This window comes from Sus scrofa, chromosome 9 (genome assembly GCF_054392235.1).
Source record: "Sus scrofa isolate SSC_HxYL_T2T_F1_AM1 chromosome 9, Sscrofa_HxYL_maternal_Yorkshire_Landrace_v2.0, whole genome shotgun sequence".
Lineage (NCBI taxonomy): Eukaryota > Metazoa > Chordata > Mammalia > Artiodactyla > Suidae > Sus > Sus scrofa.
The window spans coordinates 113,762,447-113,789,246 of NC_139391.1; the positions used below are offsets into that span (position 1 = coordinate 113,762,447).

General features: G+C 40.2%; 1 protein-coding gene across 2 annotated transcripts in view; it reads right to left on the bottom strand.

Annotated features, from left to right (window-relative positions):
• The window catches only part of AMPH (amphiphysin), a 172,193-nt gene extending 159,766 nt beyond the window's left edge, over nt 1-12,427 (bottom strand). The window contains exon 1 of one of the 2 annotated variants that reach the window (XM_084974427.1): nt 12,282-12,412. In XM_084974427.1, coding sequence (XP_084830553.1) covers nt 12,282-12,350 — 69 coding nt within the window. In that variant the 5' untranslated portion in view covers nt 12,351-12,412. 2 annotated transcript variants of the gene reach the window in all.
• Nucleotides 12,428-26,800: the final 14,373 nt, after the last annotated feature.

Genomic DNA, 26,800 nt, shown 5'->3' on the forward strand with positions numbered 1-26,800 from the left:
ATTTGGCCCTTGATAAAATATGTCCAATTTGGCCTCCACAAAACTGAAAATTTAAGTCAGTTATTTGAAGCATAAGGATATTTTTAAGCATTCCATAGGGCACTGCTTTTCACCTTTCTCTCTTTACTACATTGGCAATAAATTTATAGGTACTGTTGGTTGAAAGGTTAACTCTCCATATTGTAACCCTGAAATGACCTAAGAGCTCATACCACCAGAAATCTCAACCAAATCCCCTTCTCTGAATCACTGTACTTTGCAGACTTTATTAAGCCTTTGAATTACCAGAGGAACATATTTAAAATGTATACTCCCAAGCCATAAGAGATTCTGGTAAGTTTTCAAATAGATGCTCACCCCAGGGGACAAAAGCGACCTCTAAACGCTGGACTCCCTTTTGGAAGCTTTTTTCACAAAACCAAAGTGAGGACCACAGTCTCCTTCAGAGAAGGGAGGCTCCCCATAAGATTTCTGAACCCATCACAAAACAAGGACCCTAGAGAGGAGAAAGGGATTCATTATACACTGGCTGTGATGTTGAAATCATTTAACTTAAATATTCAAAAAAAGGATCTAATTTTAGACTCCAACTAAAGTGGGCCATATTAGTGATATAAGCACTTCAGGTATTTTAAGTTGTATTGGTCCACAGACAAGCTGACTTTTAAAGTATGGAATGTGTTTGTGTGTGTGTGTGCACATGTGTGTGTGTCCACACACACACACACACACACACACACACACACTATGCTATGTTATGTCGTAAAGGATGATGACAAATTTACTACTGTTAAAACATCAATCCCTATAGTTCTTATTCCTTATTGTACTCATTCATGCAGAAAGAAGGATGCAGGTATATGTGTTTGTTTATGTGTAAAAAAAAATAAAGAAGGAAATCTCACTGTCAAGAATGTCCTCAAAATTATTTTTAATTTTGACAGTTCTTAACATAGCCAGAGAAAATAATCTTAGTAGAAGAGAAAGTGTAAGCTTGTACAATGCAGAAGCACAGAGCAACCGAGTCTTCAGATGATCTTAAAAGGGGAAACCCTGGATGAGTCTCAGAGATTCAGTCTCCAAAGTGTCCTCAAATGTAAATATGGTCATATAAGCTACTCTTCCACAGAGAAGGCCCTGGACCCCATGGAAAGAGTCCCTGCTCTGGTCAGAGCAGCATATACCTTCTCCCGTTCAACTTACATAAATAAATAAACAGGCACATGTACATCAGTACATGGACACATAAACACCATCCACATGCTTCCCTTTGAGAACAAAACTAGATCAGCAAGGCAACAATTTTTTTAAAAAATAGGCATGGAAGAGACTACATTTTTTTCTTGCCATATCACATAATCAACATGGGGCTGAATCAATGGACTCTACCAATATTTGTCTGTTTCCCTTATAAAAATGACAATTTAGCACAGTTAAACCTAATATTGATAGAATACCTACCATCCTCAGAATCCATAAGACTAATTTTATTTGAAAGACTGCCTCCACAAAATGACAGTTCAAATGACAGCGAAAACTTTATGATGACTTGGAAGGCTGCTTTAAGACAGGATAACATGGAAGGATGCTTTAAGACAATGTGGTTTCAGGGGTGGGAGGTAAACAAGCAAGAACATATAAAGTCAAATAATATAGCACTGAATACATACAATCCACAAGATGTTTGGTTCTTGTTCTCAAGTACCCACAATTTACTTGGGAAGATATAATGCATGAAAGAAAATTTAACACCTAAGGCCACTATACAATAATCACTTAGGGCAGATAAAATGGCATAAATGAAACAGTACATGTCCTTGGAGTTTAAACAGTGTAACTCTTATTAAAACAAACAAAAATCTGATGCTGAAAAAGGTTAGCATTATAACTACCAAAGGCTTCCCTCCTCACTAGAGTCATGTCAAAAATGTTAGGTTTTTAAAAAATGTTTAGAGTGATTTAAATATTGCATACAGGTTAAGGAGGGGTTAAGACCAAACAAATGTTACTGGATTTCACAAATGGGTAAAGATGGTCAAAAAGATCCCAGGGGGATTAAAATGGTAAGTAGAAAGGCCTCTAGGTAAACAGACTGACTCTACATTGTTTATATCTGTCTTCTCGCAAAACCCAACAAACGTGACCATCAGGGAATAAATAAGGTATGAACATATGTGAATATAAACAAGAAAGGCATTATTAGTGGATGAGAAAGTTCAATACATTTAATAGAAGCAGAAAAGAGGGAGTTCCCATTGGCTCAGTGGGTTATGAACCCGACTAGTATCCATGAGGATGCAGGTTCGAGCCCTGGCCCTGCTCAGTGGGTTTAGGATCCAGCATTACTGTGAGCTGCACAAAGGCATCTCGGATCTGTGTTGCTGTAGCTATGGCACAGGCCAGCAGCTGCAGCTCCAATTCAACCACTAGCCTGGGAACTTCCATATGCCACAGGTGCAGCCCTAAAAAAGGAAAAATAAATAAATAAATGTAGAAAAGAAGCTAGAAGAATGGAAACAACTCACTAGCATAGAGTAAACTACTTTTTAAAAGTGCCTGTATATGAATTCCTGCTGTGGCACAACAGGATCAAAAGCATCTCTGCAGCACCAGGACATGGGTTTGGTCCCTGGGCTGGCAGAGTAGGTTAAAGGACCTAGCATTGCCACAACTGCAGCATAGATTGAAAGTGTGGCTTGAATCTGATCCCTGGCCCAGGAACTCCATATACCACAGGGCAGTCAAAAAAGAAAAAGAAAATGTACCTGTACAGATTAACAAATGAAAAAGCAGTCAGTTTTTAGTGCACAGTCACACATGCAAACACACACACTCTGCTTAGAACCTGGTTCTACCAGGTACTGCAGAAAATGGGGATAAGGTACAACACTGACAACAGGCAACATTGGGATTATTGAATAGATGAGGCTTTAAGTGTTTTCCTCAATCCCAACATCAGCAAGGCAAGATCTAGGATGACAGCTATGTAGCAGGCCTAGAAAAAAATCAGCCCAGATTACAGCAAAAGGACAGAGGCTCCAAAATGAGGGTGGTTAGGGGTGTCCTTTAGTTGGAGAAAATTATTGCATTATCTGATATATGGAACCTTTGATAATAATGTTGATAGGCATTTGACAGATCTAATGAAGCAAGAGCAAACAATTCTAAATAGTTCATAGAGAAATAAGCAAAGGGGGAAAAAGGCTACTACTAAATCCAGGGAAAACAAAAGTTGTATAAAGTATTTAATCCTTGGATAAAACTTAATAAAAATTTTGAACTTCAGCTCATTTCAAGGTAAGCTACTTTCTGGAGAAAATATTTATATGACAAAGGCTTCATCATATCCTGAATATATAAAGAACTTCTACAAACCAATAATAAAAAAACCAAGCAACCCAAATAAAACATTTGGGCAAAAGAACTTAACAGACACTTTGCAAAAGAAGATGTAAAAATAACCAGTAAGTATATGAAAAGATGCTCATCAGGGAAATGACAATAAAGGAATTTAAAAGGTACAAACATAAAAAAGATAAATAAAGGAGATCCATGGAAGTCCTCTTGTGGCTCAATGGGACTGGCAATGTCTTGGGAGAGCAGGTTCAATCCCTGGCCCAGCAGAGTGGGTTAAGGATCCAGTGTTGCCACAGCTGAAGCTTAGGTTGAGACTGAAGCTTGGATCTGATCCCTGACCCAGGAACTCCATATGCTATGGTGTGGCCAGAAGTGAAAAGAGAGAGAGAGAGAGAGAGAGGAAGGAAGGGAAGGAGGAAGGAAGGAAGGAAGGAAGGAAGAGCTATGAGGGACGAGAGAAAGGTTCTATAACTTGACCCTGGTTAAAGCTGTATAGAGATCCATAAACACAAAAATTCACCAAGCTGAATATTTAAGATCTATATACTTTTGTCAACAAACATGATACGTTAATCTTTAAAAAAAATCATCCTCAGCAATCAACAATTTTTGCTGTATTACTCATGGATATGGAAGTAGAGGGATGAATGCAAGAGAGCAAAATCTACCTGTCTTCCCACTTCATTTCTAGGGACACATACAAACTGAAAGTGAGAGGATGGAAGAAAATATTCCATGCAAACGGGAATCAAAACAAAGCTGGAGTAGCAATACTCACATCAGACAAAATAGACTTTAAAATGAAGAATATTTTAAGGGACAAGGAAGGTCACTACCTAATGATCAAAGGATCAATCCAAGAAGATTTAACAATTGTAAATATCTACTCACCCAACATAGGTTCACCACAATATATAAGGCAACTGCTAACAACCTTAAAAGGACAAATTGACAATAACACAATCATAGTGGGGGACTTTAACACCTCACTTACAGCAATGGACAGATCATCCAGACAGAAAATCAATAAGGAAAACACAGGCCCTGAATGAAGCATTCAACCAGATGGACTTAATAGATATTTATAGGACATCCCATCCAAAACCAACAGAATACACATTCTTCTCAAGTGCACATGGAACATTCTCCAAGATCACATCTTGGGCTACAAATCAAAACTCAGTAACTTTAAGAAAACTGAAAATCATATCAAGCATCTTTTCCAAACACAATGCTATACAAGTGGAAATCAACAACAAGGAAAAAACTGCAAAAAACACAAACACGTGGAGACTCAACAACATGCTACTGAAGAACCAGTGGATCACTGAAGAAATCAAAGAGGAAATTAAAAAATACCTAGAAGCAAATGACAACAAAGATATGAGACTCCAAAACAAATGGGATACAGCAAAAGCCGTTCTAAGAGGAAAGTTTATAGCAATACAAGCCTACCTCAGGAAATAAGAAAAAGCTCAAATAAACAAGCTAACTTTACATCTAAAGCAGCTATAGAAAGAAGAACAAACAAGACCTAAAGTTAGCAGAAGGAAAGGAATCATAATGATTGAAGCAGAAATCAATGAAATAGAAATGAAGAAAACCATAGAAAAGATCAATGAAACAAAAACCTGGTTCTTTGAAAATATCAACAAAATTTGATAAACCCTTAGCCAGACTTATCAAGAAGAAAAGAGAGAGGACTCAAAAAATAAAATTAGAAATGAAAAAGGAGAAGTTAACAATGGACATCACAGAAATACAAAGGATCATAAGAGACTACTAGATGCAACTATATGCCAATAAAATGGAAAACCTAGAAGAAATGGACAAATTCTTAGAAAAGTATAATCTTCCCAGACTAAACCAAGATGAAATAGAAAATATGAACAGACCAATCACAAGAACTGAAATTGAAACTGTGATTAAAAAACTTCCAACAAACAAAAGTCCAGGACCAGATGGCTTCACAGGTGAATTCTATCAAACATTTAGAGAAGAGATGATACCTATCCTTCTGAAACTATTCCAAAAAATCGTGGAGGAAGGGAAACTCCCAAACTCATTCTATGAGGCCACCATCTCTCTGATATCAAACCAAACACAGATACCACAAAAAAAGAAACCACAGGCCAATTTCACTGATGAACATAGACGCAAAAATCCTCAACAAAATACTAGCAAACCACATCCAACAATACATCAAAAGAATTGTACCTCATAACCAAGTGGGACTTATCCCAGGGATGCAAGGGTTCTTCAATATCCACAAATCAATCACTGTCATACACCACATTATAGAATAAAAACCATATGATCCTCTTAATGGTTGCAGAAAAAGCCTTCAATAAAGTCCAACACCCATTTCTGATAAAAACCCTTCAGAAAGTGGGCATAGAGGGAACCTACCTCAACGTAAGAAAGGCCATATATGACAAACCCACAGCAAACATCATTCTCAATGGTGAAAAGCTGAAAGAATTCCTTCTGAGATCAGGAACAAGACAAGGATGCCCGCTCTCACCACTACTCTTCAACATAGTTTTGGAAGTCCTAGCCATGGCAATCAGAGAACTCAAAAAGATCAAAGGAATCCAAATTGGAAAGGAAGAAGTAAAAGTATCCCTATTTGCAGATAACATGATACTATACCTAGAGAATCCTAAAGACTACCAGGAAACTGTTAAAGCTCAGCCATGAATTTGGCAAAGTCACAGGATACAAAATTGATACTCAGAAATCAACAGCATTTCTATATACTAACAATGAAACATCAGAAAGAGAAATTAGGGAAGCAATCCCGTTTACCATCGCATCCAAAAGAATAAAATACCTAGGAGTAAACCTACCTAAAGTGATGAAAGACCTGTACTCTGAAAACTATAAGACACTGATGAAAGAAATCAAAGATGACACAAAGCGATGGAAAGACATTCCATGCTCTTGGATTGGAAGAGTTAATATTATCAAAATGACTATACTACCCAAGGCAATCTACAGATTCAATGCAATCCCTATCAATTCCCAAGGACATTTTTCACAGAACTTGAACAAAATATTTTAACATTTCTTTGGAAGCACAAAAGACCCAGAATAGCCAAAGACATGCTGAAAAAGGAAAATGGAGCTGGAGGAATCAGGCTCCTGGACTTCAGACTATACTACAAAGCAACAGTCATCAAAACTGCATGGTATGGGCACAAAGACAGAAATATAGATCAGTAACAGGATGGAAGGCCCAGAATTCAACCCACGCACCTACAGCCAACTAAACTATGACAAAGGAGGCAAGAATATACAATGGAAAAAAGACAGCTTGTTCAATAAGCAATGCTGGGAAAACTGGACTGCCACATGGAAAAGAATGACATTAGAACACTCCCTAACACCATACACAAAAATAAACTCAAAATGGATTAAAGACCCAGATATAAGACCAGACACCATAAAACCATTAGACGAAAACATAGGCAAAACACTCTCTCAGATAAATGACAGCAACATCTTCTCAGATCCACCTCTTACAGTAATGACCGTCAAAACAAAAATAATCAAATGGGACTTAATTAAACTTAAAAGTTTCTCCAAAGCAAAGGAAACCCTACAGAAAACAAAAGACAACCCTCAGAATGGGAAAAAATCTTTGCAAAGGAATTGACTGACACGGTATTACTTTCCAAAATTTATAAACACCTCCTAATACTCAATACTGAAAAAACAAACCACCCCATCAAAAAATGGGCAGAAGATCTAAACAGACAATTCTCCAAAGAAGACATACAGATGGCCAAAAAACATATGAAAAGATGTTCAACATCACTCATCATTAGAGAAATGCAAATCAAAACCACTCTGAGGTACCACCTTACACCAGCCAGAATGGCCATCATCAAAAAATCTAAAAAGAGTAAGTGCTGGAGAGGGTGTGGAGGAAAAGTAACCCTAGTACACTGTCAGTGGGAATGTAAATTGGTGCAACCACTGTGGAAAACTGTATGGAAATTCCTCAGAAAACTAAAAATAGAACTACCATTTGATCCAGCAATCCCACTCCTGGGCATCTACCCAGAGAAAACCATGACTCACAAAGACACATGTACTCAGATGTTCACTGCAGCACTATTTTCAATAGCCAAGACATGCAAACAACCTAAATGCCCATCAAGAGAGGAGTGGATCAGGAAGACATGGTATATATACACAGTGGAATATTACTCAGCCATTAAAAAGAATGAAATACTGGCATTTTTAGCAACGTGGATGGACCTAGAAATTATCATGCTAAGTGAAGTCAGTCAGACAATGAGACACCAACATCAAATACTATCACTGACATGTGGAATATGAACAGAGGACACAATGAACTTCTTTGCAGAACAGATACTGACTCATAGACTTTGAAAAACTTATGGTTTCCAAAGGGGACAGTTTGGGGGTGGGAGGATGTGCTGGGGTTGTGGGATGGAAATCCTATAAAATTGGATTGTGATGATCATGGTACAACTATAAATGTGATAAATTCATTGAGTAATAAAAAATAAATAAAATACCTCAGTCCTAAAAAATAAATAAATAAATAAATAAATAAATAAATAAATAAATCTACCTGTCTTCACCAAACATGACAGGATGGGTCAAGAAGTACTTTTAAGCATATTTTTGAGAGACACTGTGGTTAATAATATCTGCCTCGGGAACACAGGACAGGAGGTTGAGGAAAGGGGAGAAAGGGGACTGCTATACTGCTACTTTTCATAATAAGCCTTTGATTAATATGTGACATTTTTAATTATGCATATATTAATTTGAAAGGAAACTTTTAATGAATATAAAATTATAAATGATTAACAATGTTATTATTTATATAAAAATGAGACAGAGAAGGCCTTTTAAGTATACCGCAGTGGACCCTTTTTTTTGCTGGCACAGCACACAGTCCACTTTCTGTGCTCTGATTCTCCTTCCTCCTCCACCATCAGTGCATATGGTCTAGGGAAAATTTCTCCACCCCAGCTGCAGTAGAAGCCTGTGACTCAGGCCCAATACAATCCAAGGCCTTGGCCCTGAGCCAGAAATTTTTCTTCTTCCAAGGGTAGGCATAAGTCCCAGTTATGAGGGCTATACTGTGGATTTCTCTGTTAATATTGACATGCTTTTGTCTAGCTAGCAACCATCTTGCCACCAAAAGAGAAGAACCTGCCCAAGAATGGGCTGATAGAATAGACTACAGAGATAAGAGATGGGAAGAAGACACCTGAGCCCTGATGCCTGCAGTTGGGCCCCTGATTCCATGGAGACCTGAAGTCTGTCTGCCCTTGACTTTTTCATAATTATAAGAGGCAGTATGTAATGAGGAAGCACTGGACTGCTTGGGCTCCAACTGTGGCTTGACTACAAACTGTGTGACCTTGGGCATCTCACTTAACCTCTTCCTCTCTATAAATTAGGAAGAGTATAGTACCTACACCATAAAATCAAATGAGTTAACATATATAACACACATGCATATATATTTTAATGTATACATCTATAAGAATAAATTTAACAGCTTAATACAAATATATATTTACTTATTAAAATCTCATTTAAATTTATATTGCAAGAACCATATTTTTATTTTTGGTAATTAAATTCCCTTTTTCCCTTAAGCCAGTTTGAATTGAGTTTTTGATACTCACAAGTGGCAGAATCCTAAGAAACCACCCAAAATGAATCAATAGATTTAATCAAAACATAAAACATAATATAAACCAAAATATGCACTATAGCAGAAAAAAATCCTCAAAAAATCAAAATAAATAGAAAAATGAAGGAAAAAAATGGTTCCCATCTTCAGGAATGATGAAGTCTCTTCCCTTACAAATAACAAGACGGAATGGTACTCAGAGTGGGCAAAAATAGAAACACAATTCACAAAAGAGACAAAAATACAAAAAACTAATGTTTAGCTTTTAAAAATCAAACCAACAAAATAAACAGGAACTATTTTTTCCCAATGCTCTATCTAAAGAGTACTTTAAATTTTATTATCCGGTGTTGGCAAGTCTCATGGACTGCTGGTGAGAATGAAACTGATAAAATATTTCTGAAAGGCAATCTAGCTATAACAAAAATAAGTGTATCTTTGACATAATTATTCTTCTAGCAATTCATCTAAGGACATATTTCAGAGTGTATGAGAACATTTTCCCTACAAGTTTTCTCACTGCTTTGCATTTATATTCATAAACATTGGAAACTGAATCTCCAAAAATAGGGGATTCATCAAAATCCATATATATCTATACTGTTCAGTGACTTAAAACAGTGATGGAAAATATGGACATATATTGAAGAATGTTCATGACTATTAAATGAAATAAACAGGTTACAAAACTATCCAGGATGAGCCTGTTTTAGTTATATATAAATACATACAAAGAAAAAAAATCCACTAGGATACACATCGAATAATTGTGACAGCTTTGGATGGTAGAATTTGTGCGTCCTAATTTGTTGGTGGGGTTCTTTTCCCCTTGTATGTGTATCTCACTCTTTCTCCAACGAAAATTTACAGACTTTCAATAAGAAAAAATGTGTTTTAAATTCATGGAAAGCCATAAGTTACCTCTAAGAGTGGTTTCAGTCATGCATTTGGAGCCAAAATGCATGCAAGCTGTTAGGTGGAGCCCGGATGATGAGAAAGTCGAGGGAGTGGACTCTCTTTGGAGACAATTTGGTGGTAAAAACAAGGAGCAAAGGGTCCCAAGAATATACGTGACATATAGTTACCACAATGGAGCATCTGGAGAAGAGGAAGAGGCCGAAGATATAAAAAGAAGGGGTCACTGGGGGAGATGTCTAAGCCTGTAACAGCAACACACTGTGCTTTCCATTGTCCAGTGGCTTGGGTTTGGGCTGCCTTACCTGGATTCCCACATGCCCTTTTCCCATATGTTGCACAGGCTCAAGGAGGGGGCAGAACTTACCCAGGGGCAGAACCCCTGATCTCAGCCTCTTGGTGTCTTAACCTCATAAGCTAGGTACAGCAGGCACTCTTCATCAGCAACTGTCCCCAAGGAAGGAAAGAGGACACCCGAACCCCCATGCAAGGCTCCTCTGGACCACCTTGAGTAACCACCATCCTTTAACTGCAATCACAATACACACTTGACCTTAATAATGAAAAAGTGATTTTTCAACAATTCATAAGGGCTTGAATGCTCTGTAAGTCAGATTACTTTTTATGCATTTGGAGCATATTAACAGCTGGTGACCTAGATTAAGAAATACTTTAATATGTCAAAAGGCAGACTGTATCACTATATTCTTTCACAGATAGAAAGTGGATTCAAGGAAAAGCTTCAGAACAAAAATTTACGTAATTACTTAGAAAGAGGGAGAGAGTGGGGAGGAATGCCGACAAGTGGTTAAGAAGAAGTATGGAAAAATGACAAAACCTGGCCAGGGTCCTAGCAGATCCTGGCTACTCTCTGAACAAGTAGCCAGAAACTGGAAGAGAGCAGGAAGCCTTGCTAATTCATCTGAGGAAGAAGTGGCAGAACAGCAGGAGGATCACGTTAGTTCGGGATGAGCTTGGGTAGATATTAAAAGAAATACAATCCTCTTACTGCATTGAGAGCATGCATGCGTAGAGGAAGGGACTGCAGGCAGCCATCGAACCTCTGGGCTTGGGGACAAGCAGAGGGATAAATGCCCCCTTCTGCTCAGTTCCTGGGGGTCACTGGGAACAAGGGGGCAGCCTGAGCCTGGGTCTGAAGAGGGAAATTAACTGTCACAGTGAGCAACGTGGCAAATTTGACTTCCAGTAAAACAAGAAAATGCAGAACACCCAGAATCCCAGGGACAGAAAAGACTTCAACATGAAAGACAACAGTTCAACAGACACAACCACTGGGCTCCTTAGCCGGATGCCCATTTTCAAATAAATGCCTAAGTTACACCACGAATGCCCTTTGCTGGGGACACAAATGAGGACCTCAGTGCTGCAAAGTCTTGACAAGCCTTCGCAGCGAAGCCAGGCAAGCCCAGTGCCTGGTACTGTACCTCTGAAGCTGCTCCCAGCTGTGCTTGATTTGGCCCTGGCATTTATTTGTGCCCACCTCTGGAGGAAAAAATTAATTACTGTGACCAATTTAATAGGGGGCTTGCGAAACACCAGGAAATCCAACCAGTGCAATAACATAGATTTTTTTTGATGCAATAAAACTCCATCCTCGGTCTGGAAATATTCAGAGAACTATTAGGTTCAGGTCATAGTTATCTTTGACCTTCCAGAGAAGGACACTGGCGTCAAAACGGAAACACATACAGAGAGACCCCTCAAAAAAAGAAATAAAACAAGAAAAGAAATAAAGTGTGTATCTTGATCTCGGCTTTGAACTCCAGGATTCACTCCACAGCACTGTATTAAAACCCGTTAGGTTTCTGCAGTCAGCCCTCTTGACCCAAGCAGATATCGGGGGTAGCAGCTTCTGTGCTAAATTGCTCGTTTCTGCTGCACGCAAACAGCCAGGAAATTTCTCCAGAGCAAGGACAGCAGCCCTTCCACCAGACGCCTGCGGGTGCGCGGGGAGCCGGCGCCGGGAGGGAGATGCGCTCCGCTCTGGGAGCCGCCAGCGACCCGCCGCACCTGCCGCAGCTCGCGCCTGGTGACCGCCCAGGAGAGTAGAGAGTGCGGCCGCCGCGCCAGGGGCGAGTGAGACGCGAGATCCGGGCAGACCCCGCGCCTCCAGGAACAGGTTATGTGCGTCGCCCGCGCTCCCGCCTCCCGGCCGGGTCCCCGCAACCCGGGGTACCGCCTTGCTGCAGTAACTGAGCAGAGGGCAAGGCGTCCCAGCGACCCCGGCCCGGCCTCCTGGGCTCCCCAAGCCGGGGCCCAGCCCGCCACGTCCCCACCACCTGCTCCGCGGCCTGCTTCTGACCTTCTCCTGCGCGCGGTTGAGTCGCTTCTGGACGTTCTTGGCGAAGATGCCCGTCTTGATGTCGGCCATGGCTGCGGGTCCGCGGAAGCCGCGAGGAGCAGAGCTGGCGGCGAGGAGGCGCGGGAGAGGAGGAGGGGAGAGGAGGATAAGGAGGAGGAGGAGCAGGAGAGAGGAGGAGAAGCAGGAGCAGGAGGAGCGGGAGAGGGAGAGGAGGAGGAGCGGGAGCTGCCGCGCGCCAGGAGGGGTAAGGGAGGGGCGCGGTGGCGGGGACCGGCTTAAAGCGACAGAGCGGAGGCGGGAAGCGAGGGGCCTGCCAGTGACACGCGGCGGGGCGGCCAGCAAAAGAGAGGGAAGAAGCCAGGAATCAAAATGCTCAGATAGTGCCCACAGTGATGGAAGACGAGGTCTGGTGGAGAAAGGGAACGAAGCGGCCCCTGGGGCACAGCAGCTCTGAGGTTGTCTTAGGCGGAGTTTGTGTTGGGGGACGGTGAGAGGGGCTCCAGTTCTTTCTAGCAAAGAAAAAAGGGCGGGGGCAGGGGGAGAAGAGGGAAAGAGAACCCCCTGGAATGTGGAATTGGAGCAGCTCAGAGGTGGAGAAGTTTGGGCTGGTCTCCCATAAGGACCTACTGGACCACACCCCAGGCAGAGAGCACACCCCTGGACTATATGTATGTTCAAGAACACAACCATTGGAGGCTCACAGCCCAAGGAGGAAAGCAGACTGGGAAGTTGAGTCAAGGCAGGGTTAGAACTGCAGCAGAGACACCAGCAGAAAGGAGGGAGGAAGCAATGGTGACGCTTGTGTAAACTTCAAGGCTAAACCTGGTGAGGTGAGGCAGGAAGGGGAAGGAGGGACGGGGGAGATGTTGGAGGTCCCTTGTTGAGAAGGCTCAGCCCCTTTAAGGCAGGTGCTGCGCTGTGATCTCTGTAATCCCTGCCCTGAGTGGAGACCCTGGCAGAGACACTCCCTTTGCAAGAACCATTGTATGGAAGAGCCAGGTCCTTTACTGACTCACACCAACGCTGTAAGACCCAGGCCTCCTAACCTGTTGCTTCTTACCCACCTTCTGGCAACCTTAACAGGGATTCACCATCCTCAGTATGCGTAGCAGAAGTAGGAATAATAGAAATGAACTCGTCTTAAAACCTACCCAGAGCTCTTGAAGGCTCTAAGCAAAGGTCAAACTATCCATATTCAGTTCTCTCGGAGACTGTGAGGAGATGAGGCAGGTGGCCCAGCAAACAGGTCAAGTGAATCGTACCTGAATCCTGCGAACCCCAGAGAGCATCTCACCGCACCTCTGGAGTATGCTGTGACATTGGCAGCCCCCAGGGTGAACTACCCCTTGGTATCCTCTCCTAGTGTCATCCCCTCACCTTGATTCTAGAAGGTGCTATGACTAGCTTTTACCAATAAAATATAGCAGAAGTACACTGTGCCAGTTCCAGATCTATGCCTTGAGAAGCTAGTCAGATTTTGTACTCTGAGGAGCCCTGTGCCACTAGGTAGAGGTTCAGCTACCCTGCCATAAAAAGCCCCTTGGAGAGGCTGCGTGGAAAAGGAGGCGCCCTGGGATTACTTGGACAGGAAGCAAGGCCCAGATGTCCTGCATCTCAGCTGAGACCAGCCTCCAGGTGATGTTATGTTGAATACAGTCACACAAACAATCATCAGCAAGACCAGAAGAACCACCCAGCCAATCCTAGCCAGGAATGTGGAATGGTGAGCAAACAAAATGATGGTAGTTTTAAACCACTAACTTTTGTTTTAATTTTATTGAAGTAGTGTTGATTTACAGTGTTGTGATAATTTTTGCTATACCGCAGAATGAGTCAGTTATACATATATACATGTGTGTATTCTTTTCCCTATCCTTTTCCTTTATGGTTTATCACAGATATTGAATACAGTTCCCTGTGCTATAAAGTAGGACCTTGTTGTTTATCCATCATATTTATATAATAGTGTGCATCTTAAGCCAGTAACTTTTGTGATGGTTCACAACTGAAATACCCAGTCTGTTCACTTGGCTTGTATTTCCTTAGGATAACTATTTATCCCAGTTTGTCTGGGAATGGAGGAATTTCCAGGACACAGGACTTTCAGTGCTAAAACCAGGAAAGTCCTGAGTAAATTGCATGAGTTGGTCACGCGACTTCCACCATCCCAACTAAGCAGGAGTTTACTCCAGAGTGAAGTAAGAGAAACTCTATTCCTCTCTTGGTCAGCATTCAGTAGAAAAGACTACTCAGAAGCCAGGAATTTGAGTCAGTTCTCTACAATAGGGGGCTTCCAAATCTTAGCTCTGCCTTAGGATCTTGGCCACAAGGATACAAGCCTCAGAATGGTGGAATGTACCAGAATGTTCTGGAGCATATAAGTCTATGGTCTTTCTTTTAAGTTGAGTCAGAGCTCCCTCTGCTTCCTTGCTTGGCCTGGCTACAGCTCCATTTGCAGATGTCACTGCCCTCTCTCTAACAAGCAAGGGCAGAGTTCCAAGCAGTGGGTTTTCTTTTCCTCTGCCTTCTTAGTGTGCAAGCCATCAGTTGGCACTGTACCAGCCTTTGTCTCTCCTGGCTCCACCAATTTCTGGAACACGGTGAATATCTTTTAAAATAAAATTGCAAATGGTTAACTTTTCTTATCATTCAAATGCCCAAATCTAGATCTGTAACATGGGTGGAAAGGGAAGCTTGTCATTTCTTGATCATTCTATTCGGAATACCCACTGAGCGTATTAAAAAGTGGTCGTGCGCAAAATGTTATCAAATTAACTGGTATCCATTTTCAGGTTGCCATGTGGCTCATTCTAGCCATTCTGGAATATTGATGAAGAACTTTGGCCGGTGCTTAGTAGGTGCTCTGTAAATATTTGTTTAAAAAAATGCAGGCATTCATTAGACTTAGGTCATGAAAATCTGTTCTTAGCTATTCCTTCTCACACTTCTGAAGTAATGCTACTGGAACAGGGGTGGGGGGAAGGGGACCCCAACTTCAATGATTTTTTTTCCTTAGGGTAATTTTTTATTGAAGTAGAGTTGATTTACAATGCTGTGTTAGTTTCAGGTATATAGCATAGTGATTCTTTTCCATATAGGTTATTACAAGACATTGAATATACTTCCTGTGCTATACAGCAGGTCTATGTTGTTTATCTTTTTAATATATAGTAGTGTTCATCTGTTAAAACCAAACTCCTAATTTATCCCTCTCTCCCCATTTCTCCTTTAGTAACCATAGTTTGTTTTCTATGCATGTAAGTCTCTGTTTTGTAAATAAGTTCCTTTGTAACATTTTTTTAGATTCCTCATATAAGTGCTATCATATGATATTTGTCTTTATTTGACTTATTATGGTATTTAAATATAGCTATGCCATAAGGTGGGGTCTTTTTTTAATACAAAACCTTATGCAGGACTCAAATATGTTAATTAGATGGACCCTTTCTGGGTGCAGAGAGTGTTGGGTGCTCAGAGCCCCACCCATTAGGCAGCCCCTTTATTCTCTGTGGCGGTCTTTATGGAAGATCCTTAGAGCCAGAGATCTGTACACAGTGGAAGCAATCTCAGTGGTATGTTCCTTCTCCAGAGTTGTAGGATCCATGCTTTTGTGTGTTTCCTTCATCCCCAACACCACCAGACCTTCCACCAATATCCCTTGATTGCTTGTGCCTTTTCCTCATGGTACCATATATTTTTCTTCTGGATCAGTCAAGGGAAATGTGGCCCTTGCAGTTACATGTAGATTTCACTATTAATGAAAAGTAACTCCAATTCTCTCTAATTTCAAAGACAAGCTTAAATGTCAAATTATATTTAATGATGATTCAGGTAAGATTCACCAAAAGCATCACAACTCCAACCCCAGATCTTCCTTTGAACAAGGCAAAACTCCTGAATTAATTCTAACTTCCAGTTCACCTTCCTTCCTTCTAAATTGTACTTCAAATTGGTTGCTAGGTCGAAACATAATTATAACAGGTTTTGATAATTTAGAATAGGCCCAGAACTCCTTCTGTACTATCACAAAACTCATTTTCCAGATGTTTTCATAGTACAAAAGTTTATCCTCATCTATCTTTATATCCTGTACATCCAGTTTAGACCCTTAGGAAAGCAGATTTCTAAATCCATTTTTTTAAAATGAGTCTAGCTCTTTGCTCACACTTCTGTGTACATTCTGTATATTCTGATTAGCTACAACTTTTTTGTGTAATTGTGCAGATGACTAAGGAATCATTCCATTTAAACATTTAGTTGAACCTAACTGAACTTTTGGTCCCAACCAAATTATGACTAGTGCTTACACTTACCTCTTTGTTTAAAGATTCAGAAAATATTTTATTTTCTCTCACAAATGTTAAAATATCAGTGGAAGGAGGATGTGCTATAAAATGTATTTCTTTACTATGTTCTGAACTTGAGGTGAAAACATTCAACTCTTTAAATTATGCCAACTATTTACATTTTAGTTCCATATACTTTAACTAAATTCTGCCTGCATGACTATCCTTTTACTTTCCTAATTTAACCAAGTCTAAAAATAAAAACTTTCTAACTCTATTAATAATGCATCACTGATGTATCCCAAAATACTGGAGGCAAGAGCTTTATCTTAATAGATGAGCCATTGGCCACTAAGGAAAACAACAGCAGTACATTAAATTGCCTAATAACTTTAAAGTATTTCAATACCGTGTTTGACGCTTTTATGGAAAATAGATGCAAAACAACTTTTATGCCCCAAAACAAATTGCTTGAACATCACTTAATAGCATACAAGCCAATTGAGAGGTCAGGGAGCAAAACAAAATAGAAACTCTAATTAACCATAACTCTTTCTGAAGAAAGGGACAAGTCCCTGCAAATATTTTAAGCTATTTTCCATCCACAAGTAAGCTATAAGAATTCCATGGATAATGTGAGACACAGAATATTTGTCTAGGCTACCAAGAGCACCCTCTTAATTGCTTATAGAGCTGGACTTTCATTGGGAAGTTTTCCAGCTTGGACAAACCCTAGCTTTGTAACAATGATCTACTTCAAAACCTCTTAACAAATGCTTAATTTTATCATACATTGGCCCAAGACTTTTTTGGTTCAAGAAATTTATTTTCTATTAAATTTATCCACATTTATATTTTATATAAGTATAGCTATTTACATGTGCCTGCTTTGGACTGCATGGCCTTTCCCCACCTTCACCCCATATTTTGCCATTCCCCACACACCTCTCTCCAAACTGTTTCTGGATCTGTGGCTGTTGACATAATAGAGGTATTACCTTGAATGGTGGGGTCGCCCACCACAGTGTCCCTTCGATGAGGCCAACCCAGAGTCCTGGTATGATTTTATGTGCAGGAAGCCTGGACTAAGCATCGTGTCCTCCTCAATATCTGACTACTCCCCTGCAGTATAGCCTCCTTCCTCTCCAGAGGCCACATGACCTTCTACCTATTCTTGTTACCAAGTCCAAGCTCATACTGCTCGCTGCATGACAGGCCAATAAATCAAGAGATTGTTGGAGCAAGGAATAGCAACTTCATTCAGAAAGCCAGCAGACTGAGAAGATGATGGACTAGTGTCCCAAAGAACCATCTTGCCTAGGTTTGCACCTAGTTTCTTTTATAGACCGGGCTGGAGGGGGTGCAGTGAGAGGTAAAATAAAAAAAGGGATATTGCAAATATTTCCTGGTTCCAGCCAGATTCCAGAGGGGATGTGTTAATTTCCTGTTTCCTGTAGCCATTTACAGGTGGGCCAGATCAGGATGTTTCTGTGAGTTAAATAAAGGTATTTTAGTGCTTGCTTCGGCAGCACATATACTAAATAAAGGTATTTTAGCTTAACATTTACAGCAGGCTTGGTTCCCAGGGATAGGCCTTTATGTACACTTAACTTTAGTGATTAGCCTGTAGCAAAAGCAGTAGAATATGAAGGTTAAGATAAAAGAAATGGATACAGTATGACGTCAGATTTATTCTTCCCTATTACACCCTGCCCGGCTAGTTCAGTCAGTAGAGCATGAGACTCTTATTCTTCCCTATTACATTCTAACACCTCAAATTTTCTCACTCCTTTCCCTCTTTTCTATAAGACCCATCAACATGCAAGAAGCATGCCTAAAACCACCTGCAAGGAATTAATCAAATTGGGTGGCAATTGTGGGAATAGCTCCTACTAGTATGATTTTCCATGTTACTGCTATAGTTCAGCATAATTGGGCTTAGATAGACAAATAAACTAGTATAGGACAGAATTTCTCATGGATTGACTTGTGTCCCTTTGATATTGTGATTTTATAATAAGAAATTTTCTATTTGTTGTTTGTCACTCTTCCTGGGCAGAGCTCCCCAAACCCTTGTAATTTCCCAAGTGATTAGAGCAATAAATGCATTTTTTTTTGCTACTCCTAAGAAAGCCCTTTCAATCACACCTGAGTGTGTTAATGAGGTGACTTTTCAGAAAGGTCATGAGGATGGGGGCCCATTGCCAGAGGAACCAACCTGGTGAGTAAAAGGTTAGAATTTTCAACCTTTTCAAAGAACTTATGATAATTATAATTAAACAATGTGACTGTACAATTAAATAATACAGTTCTACAATTGTATTATTAATAACCATTTCTCTCCATGGTACAATGTAAGGTCTATAATGTCTTGTTTATCACATCACCTAGAATGGTGTAATGCCTATATTGAAGAATCAATAAGATGTAACAAATTGTGATGACATATTTATATAGTTACATTGTTTTTTAACCAATTTATGCATTTTATATTTTACTTATTTTCAGAGGGTGTGTTATTTTTGTTATTCTTACCAGTTAAGTCATTCTTTTTATTGTGCTATATAAAATATTTAATGGTATATAAGGCTTTCTTTATAAATTTTAGTTGCATAATATAACAATTTTAATATAATGCTAATTTTTAAAGAAAAATTGAAATGTAATAGATAAAACTAAGTAGTAAAGATGAAAACCATAAAAATGGGATAAAGTATAGAATAAATTTCCTATTTGTCTCAGCATATTTTCCATTCCACTTCTCCAGTGGGAGTCACTTAATCTGTTTCTTAAGATTCATGATATAATAATCTGTGTGAATGTAATTGTGTTTAAATGTATGTATTTTATTCTGTAAAAAATAAAAATAAAATTATCCATAACAACAACAAAAAAAAAGGTTAGAATTTTCAGTCTTACCCCCATTTCATCTTCCACCTCCAACCTCTTGGGAGTGGGGAGAGGCTAAGTTCAGTCACAGATGGCCAGGGATTGAATCAACCATACCCATGGCACGAAGCCTCCATAAAAACCAAAAGGATGAGATTCAGAGAGCTTCAGGGTTGGGAAATACTTGGTGATGCAGGGAGAGTGGTGCCTGGAGGGAGCAAAAGAGCTCCACAGCCCTTCCCACATCTCGCCCTATGCATCTCTTCCATATGGCCATTCCTGAGCTATATCCTTATAATAAGCCAGTAATCTAGCAAGTAAAATATTTCTGAGTTCTTTGAGCTGCTCTAGAAAATTAATTAAATCATAGGAGGGGGCCATGGGAACCTTTGATTTATAGGCAGTAGACCAGAAGCACAGGTAAAGTCCTAAACTTGCCACTGGCATCTGAATTGGGGGGTGGGGGAAGGCAGCCCCGAGAGACTGAGCCTTTAAACTATGGAATCTGATACTAACTCCAGACAGATAGTGTCAGGACTGAACTGAGTTTTAAGACACCCAGCTGATGTTGCAGAAATTGCTTGGTATGGGGAAATACAAACCTTCCCTTGGCATTTGGTGGCCAGAATTATGGAGAGTAGAGATGAATCACCCAGGAGTTTTTTTCTTTACAGCCCCCCCAAGAGATAATTGAAATCCTAACTCCTGGTAGCTGTGAATTCAACCTCCTTTGGAAATAGAGTCTTTACTGATGGCATTAAGATGTAAATGAAGGAGTTCCCGTTGTGGTGCAGCGGAAACGAATCTGACTAGGAACCATGAGGTGGTGGGTTCAATCCCTGGCCTCGCTCAGTGGATTAAGGATCCGGTGTTTCAGTGAGCTGTGGTGTAGGTAGCAGATGCAGCTCAGATCTGGCGTTGCTGTGGCTGTGGTGTAGGCCAGCGGCTACAGCTCTGATTAGACCCCTATCCTGGGAACCTCCATATGCCACAGGGTGCAGCCCTGAAAAGACAAAAAGCAAAAAAAAAAAAAAAAAAAAAAAGGTGTAAATGAAGATGAGGTCACACTGGAGTAGGGTGGATCCCTTATCCAGTAGGACTGGTGTCTTTATAAATAAAAAAGAGGAAGAAACACGAATCAGACACACACACACACAAGAGGATGCCTCCTCAAGATAGATGCAGAGGGAAGAGGGCATGTGATGATGGAGGCAGGGATGGGAGTTACGCAGCTGCATGTCCAGGGGCATCAAGGATGTGCAGAAGCTCAGGAAGTGAGCATGGCCCCACTGACACCTGGGTTTCAGACTTCCATGCTCCAGAATTAAGATTATACGTTTCTGCAGTTTTAAGCTGCCTAGTTTGTGTTACTTTGTTATAGCAGGCCTAGGAAACTCATGCAGAATCCAGCCTCTCCTCAGAACGGCACACATCTTGGAAAAAATTTATCGGCCCATCCAAATAAGTGACAAACAGATTTCTAAAAACAAGATTTTATTAGTTGGAACAGCCTGTGTTCATCTGTTGCTTTCTTTTGAAACAATGTATTTTTGTAAGTGCATGATTTGTCCTTATTTTGCTTCTTAATTTAGTGAAAAAAAGCAGTCGCTTCTGAGGGAACCTATGGCAGGTTGGATTCCAAAGAAGCAGAGGCTGAGCTCTGGGTGCAGGTTGACTTGCCAGGCAGGCCTAATGAAAGTGTAGGCCACTGTGGTGTTGGCTCTGTGGCAATCCCTGCCCATGAATATCCACATCCTGCTCATAGGGGCTGGGCCATTACACCCCTGCCCACCAGCTACTGGAGGCCTTAGAGAGGTGTAAACTGGGGCCAGGCAGCTCTCTGCTGGGGGAACCCCTTCTGCAGGCCCTGACTGGAGGTTTTCTGGGGACCACACTCCCTCAGAGGTGAGCAACAAGCCCTTCTTGGAGGGTAGTCTGGGCATGGGGCCAGGCTCTCCCCTACTACATGGTTCAGATGTAGGCAGAGCTCCTAGCCTAATAGGAAAAAGCAAATCTCTCTCCGTATCTGATGTTTCTTTTACTTTAATCTTTGTATTATCTTGCTTTTGTTACAAGTTAAGAATGTTGTTGTTTCCATTGTGGCTCAGTGGGTTAAGAATCTGACTGCATTGGCTTGGGTCTCTGCAGGGTTGCAGGTTCCATTCCCAGCCTGGCATGGTGGGTTAAAGGAACTGGTGTTGCCACAGCTGCGGTGTAGGTCACAGCTGCAGCTCAGATTCAATCCCTGGCCCAGGGACCCACTGCCATTAAAAAAAAGAAGTGTTGCTCACTTATATCTGGAATCTAATATATGGCACAGATGAACCTTTCCACAAAAAAGAATCATGGACATGGAGAACAGACTTGTGGTTGCCAAGGAGGACAGAGAGGGAGTGGGATGGACTGGGAATTTGGGGATTAATAGATGCAAACTATTGCCTTTGGAATGGAAAAGTGATGAGATCCTGCCATATAGCACTGGGAACTATATCCAGTCACTTACGATGGAGCATGATAATGTGAGAAAAAGGAATGTATATAAAGTATGTGTGACTGGGTCACCTTGCTATACAGTAGAAAATAGAACACTGTAAACCAGCTATAATGGAAAAAAATTAAAATCATTAAAAATTTAAAAAATGAAGTGTTTCCTAGAGCCTTAAATATATAGAATATCCAGTTCTCAAGGCTCTGACCTTTAAAGGAGTATTTTACTTTCATACAGAGATGAAAAACAGAGAATAACATTTGTCTCATGGGAGGTTTACAGGTTTACATGACCTAAAGTTCATGGACTGCTGCAAGATCAAAGGATTCTGAAACTAAGAAGTCTGCAACAACCCACTATATCCCTCCACTTTTAATATAAAAGGAGCCCGAACTCTTTGGGACACTGGTCCACCAGATTCTCTGTCTACTGGTTTTCCAAATAAAGTCACTATTCCTTGCCCCAACAGCTTGTCTTTCAATGTATTGGCCTGTCATGCAGCAAGTAGTAAGAGTCTGGACTTGGTAACAGAAGCCCATGGTAGGTACATGTTATCTTAATACTAACTTGATTGTACTTCAGGGGCCCAGACTTTCACGTATAAGCATGGTCTGTTTGCCCCTAACTGAAGAAGTTAGTTTCTATGTGTTGTCATGGTTCTCCACTCCATAGCTATGATTTTTCCATTTGTAATAATTAAAAACTTGTAGGTAGACACTCTTGAGACTATGTAAATACCTGTTTCTTGTAGAAATCTCCCTCCCCCAGTTTGGTGTTCATTATGGTTCTTGCCTAAATCTATTTTCGCTGTGATGGCTTTTTCTGCTTCCATCAATGCGGCTATATTTATTAATCATCACTGCCCTGCATGGAAGAGCTTTCCATTTCTTGCCATATATTTACTAATGTGTTATTTATTGTCAATATGGACTCATGGATTCTTATTTTATTCATTCTGTTATTGTTCTTCTGTACCTTGCTGCTCAAATTATCCCAGAGTTGGTCAGTGAAAACCCCTTCGTTTTTAAAAGTATCCTCATCATCTTTGAGCATTTCTTTATTTTCTGGCACAATAAGATGTTCCACACTCATTGATTTTCTCTGCCCCAGCCTTTGAATAAGCCATTTCACCGTGAAAACCCTAGTTCATTTTTGTGGATAATTGTCTTTAGAAACAAAGGTCTGCGTGCAGGCTTTGCTTATTGCAAATGAGTGACTGAGTGTCATTGAAATAGGAAGTTTATGCTGATATCTCTAATTGGAATCCAACCTAGGTTCTTGCTTTTCTTTTGCCACTCTATATTTGTATCTCCAATCTTCCATGTTGCTCTGGCTCCAAAAAACCTTACTATAGTCACTCTTTTGCTCAAGTCTACAATTCTCACAAAATAGTTTCATACCACTATAACACTCATACCCCTAAACAAACCTATTGAGAAGGGTTCAATATTTGTTTAATTTTCTTTTTTTCCTTTGGAATGAAGTCAGAGTACTATTTTCAAAACTTACTTGGGGTGCTGGCATAAAGACAGACCAATGGAACAGAATAGAGTTCCAAAATAAACCCTCACATATTTGGTCGAATGATTTTCAACAAAAGTGCCAAGGCCCAAGGCCATTCAACAAAAAAAGGACAGTCTTTTCAACAAATGGTGCTGGGAAAACTGGGTATTGATATGCAGATCAATGAAGTTGGATTCTTATTTACACCATGTACAAAAATTAACTCAAAGTGGATGAAAGACTTAAATGTAAGACCTAAAACTATCCCATGTTTATAAGAAAACGTAAAAGGAAAGCTTCTTGATAATGGATTTGGCAATGATTTCTTGGATATTTCACCAAAAGAACAGACAACAGAAGAAAAATAAATCTATTGGGAAAATGAAAATTAAATGTTTTTGTATATCAAAGGAAATAATCAGTAGAGTGAAAAAACACGCTAGAGACTCAGAGAAAACATTTGCATCCCATATATCTGATACGGGATTAATATCCAGAACATATAAAGAACTCCTATAACAGTAAAAACAAAGCAATCTGATTAAAAAATGGACAAAGGGCTTCTCCAGAGAAGATATCCAAATGGCCAATAAGCACATGAAAATATGCTTGATATCACTCATTATCAGGAAAATCAAGATCAAAATCACAAGATAACCACCTCATACCCATTAGGAAGCTACTATCCAAATCAGAAAACAGGTAACAAAATTGGAACTCCAGTGCACTGTTGATGGGCGATATAAATCGGTACAGCCACTGTGGAAAGCTATGTTACAATTCCCCAAAAAACTAAAAATAGAACTACTATATGACCTTGCAGTGCCACTTCTGCATATATACCCTCCCCCCCCAAAAAAAAATAAAGTAAAATCTCAAAGAGATACTTGTACACCCACATTCATGGCATCATTATTTATAACAGCCAAGGGCAGAAGCAGCTTTAGTGTCCCTTGACTTGTTAATGAATAACCAATGTGATATATTCACACAATAAAATATCATTCAGCCTTAAAAAGGAAGGAAATTCTGACACATGCTATAACATGAATGAAACCTGAGGACATGATACTAAATAAAGCAAGCCAGTCATAAATAGTCAAGTATTATATGACTCCTTTTCTTTTTTTCAGGGCCACACCCAGAGCATATGGAATTTCCTGGGCTGGTGTGGAATTGGAGCTTCAGCTGCCAGCCTCAGCCACTGCAACTCAGGATCTGAGCTGTATCTGCAACCTATACCACAGCTCATGGCAACACCTGATTCTTAACCCACTAATCAAGGCCAGGGATCAAATTCATCCTCATGAATACTAGTCAGGTTCATTACTGCTGAGCCACAACAGGAATTCTATATGATTCCATTTATATGAAGTACCTAGGGTAGTCAAATTCATAGAGACAGAAAATAGAAAGGTAGTTACCTAGAGCTGGAGTTGATGGGAAGTGGTTTAATGGGTATAGAGTTTCAGTTTTATAAGATGAAGAGAGATCTGGAAATAAGTGGTGGTGATGATGCCCCAGCAATGTGAATGTACTTAATGTCACAGAACTATGCATTTAAAAATGGTTTAAATGGTCAAATGTATGTTATGTATAGTCTTATAATAGGAAAATGAGAAGTTCCCGTTGTGACTCAGTGGGTTAAGAACGCTACTAGTACCCATGAGGATTCGTGTTCAATCCCTGCCCTTGCTCAGTGGGTTAAAGACTGGTGTTCTTGCAAGCTGCAGTGTAGGTCACAGATGGGGCTCAGATCTGGCATTGCTGTGGATGCCAGGCATTGCCAGGAATTTCCACACGCTGCAGGTGCAGCCCTTAAAAAAAAAAAAAAAAAAAAAAAGAGGCAGAGAGACGCTTCCTCAGGCAGTTCACTTTATTCATTGGAAACTGGTATGTTTGTTACTGTTTTCATTTAGTTTAAGATTTTTCCCTATCCTTTTTTATTTTATTTTATTGGATATGTAGAACATTAATATGCATCCCAAAGTCAAAACCACATAGAAATGTACACTCAGGAAAGTGTCACTCCTTCCCCTGTCCCTTCAACCCCATCCCTTGTGGGTAACCAGTTTTATTAGTTTTTGTATTACCAACTTTTATTGTTTTTTGCAAAATTTGTGTATGTTTTCTTATTTTCTTTCTTACAAAAAAAGCTAACATACTGCATATGTTCTTTTGCATTTTTCACTTAAAATATGTTCTAGAAATTACTCCCTTTCAGTTAATAAAGATTTCCTTATTTTTACCAGTTTACAGCACTTTGGAGTGTATATTTATCATAGTGTATTCAACCAACAATTGTTCTTCTTATCTTGCTGCTCAAATTATCCCAGATATAGCCAGTGGAAGCAGTCTCATATTTGTGCATTTAAGTAGTTTACAGTGGTTTACAATTATAAATAATGCTGTAATGAATAGTTTTTTCTTATGTGTTTTCATGTTGTTAAACATATCATCAGGATAAATTTCTGATAAATCTGTAGGTCAAATAATATATGTATGAGTAGATTTGTTCAGTTATGTCAAATTCAACTCCAGGGGATAGTACTGTTTTTCATTTTTATTAGCAATGTATGAAAGTACCTGTTTTTCCACAATCTGTCTAATTTTGTCTAAGCCAAAGGGATGATTTCTTTGAACACACTAGGAGTTAACCCACTTGGGGGATCAATAGCAGCTTTAATTCATTTCAGTTTACCTCTGGACTCAGCTTACCTCTCCTAAGAATGAAGTCAGCTCCCTCTCCCATGCAGAGATGTGTGAGCAATTCACTGTCTATTACAAGACTGAGGTATCTCTTTCTGCTTTCCAGCTTCCTATACTACTGAGGGGCCGATCTCTATGATCTTTTCAGAGTTGCGCTGGTGGCAGCTGAGGTTCAGATTCAGTAAATTTCAGTTATCTTCTAGTTTCAAGTGTTTGGGGCTGATACCAGGTCCCTCTCACCTGTTACACAGGTGCCATAGGACTGGGTTCTCAGGGAAGCAGACTCTGAGATGGAGCTCAGTGTACCAGTCTACAGGAGGTGCCCTTGCTTCAGCCCCTGTAGAAGGAAGTGCTTCATTTCCTGGGTCTGCCATGACAAAGTACCACAAACTCATTTTCTTAAAACAGCAGAAAGTTACTCTCTCACAATTCTGGAGGAAGAAGTCTGAAATCAAGGTGTTAACAGGGCTGTGCTGCTTCCCAAGGCACTAGGGAATATTCTCTTCCTTGCCTCGTCCAGCTTCCGGTGGCTTTCCTTGCCCACGGCACCCTGTTCATGTGGCTGTTCACTGCAGCCTCTGCATCCATCTCCACTTGACTTTCTCCTCCCTCTTCTTCTCTGTGTGTCTCTCTCTTCTATGTCT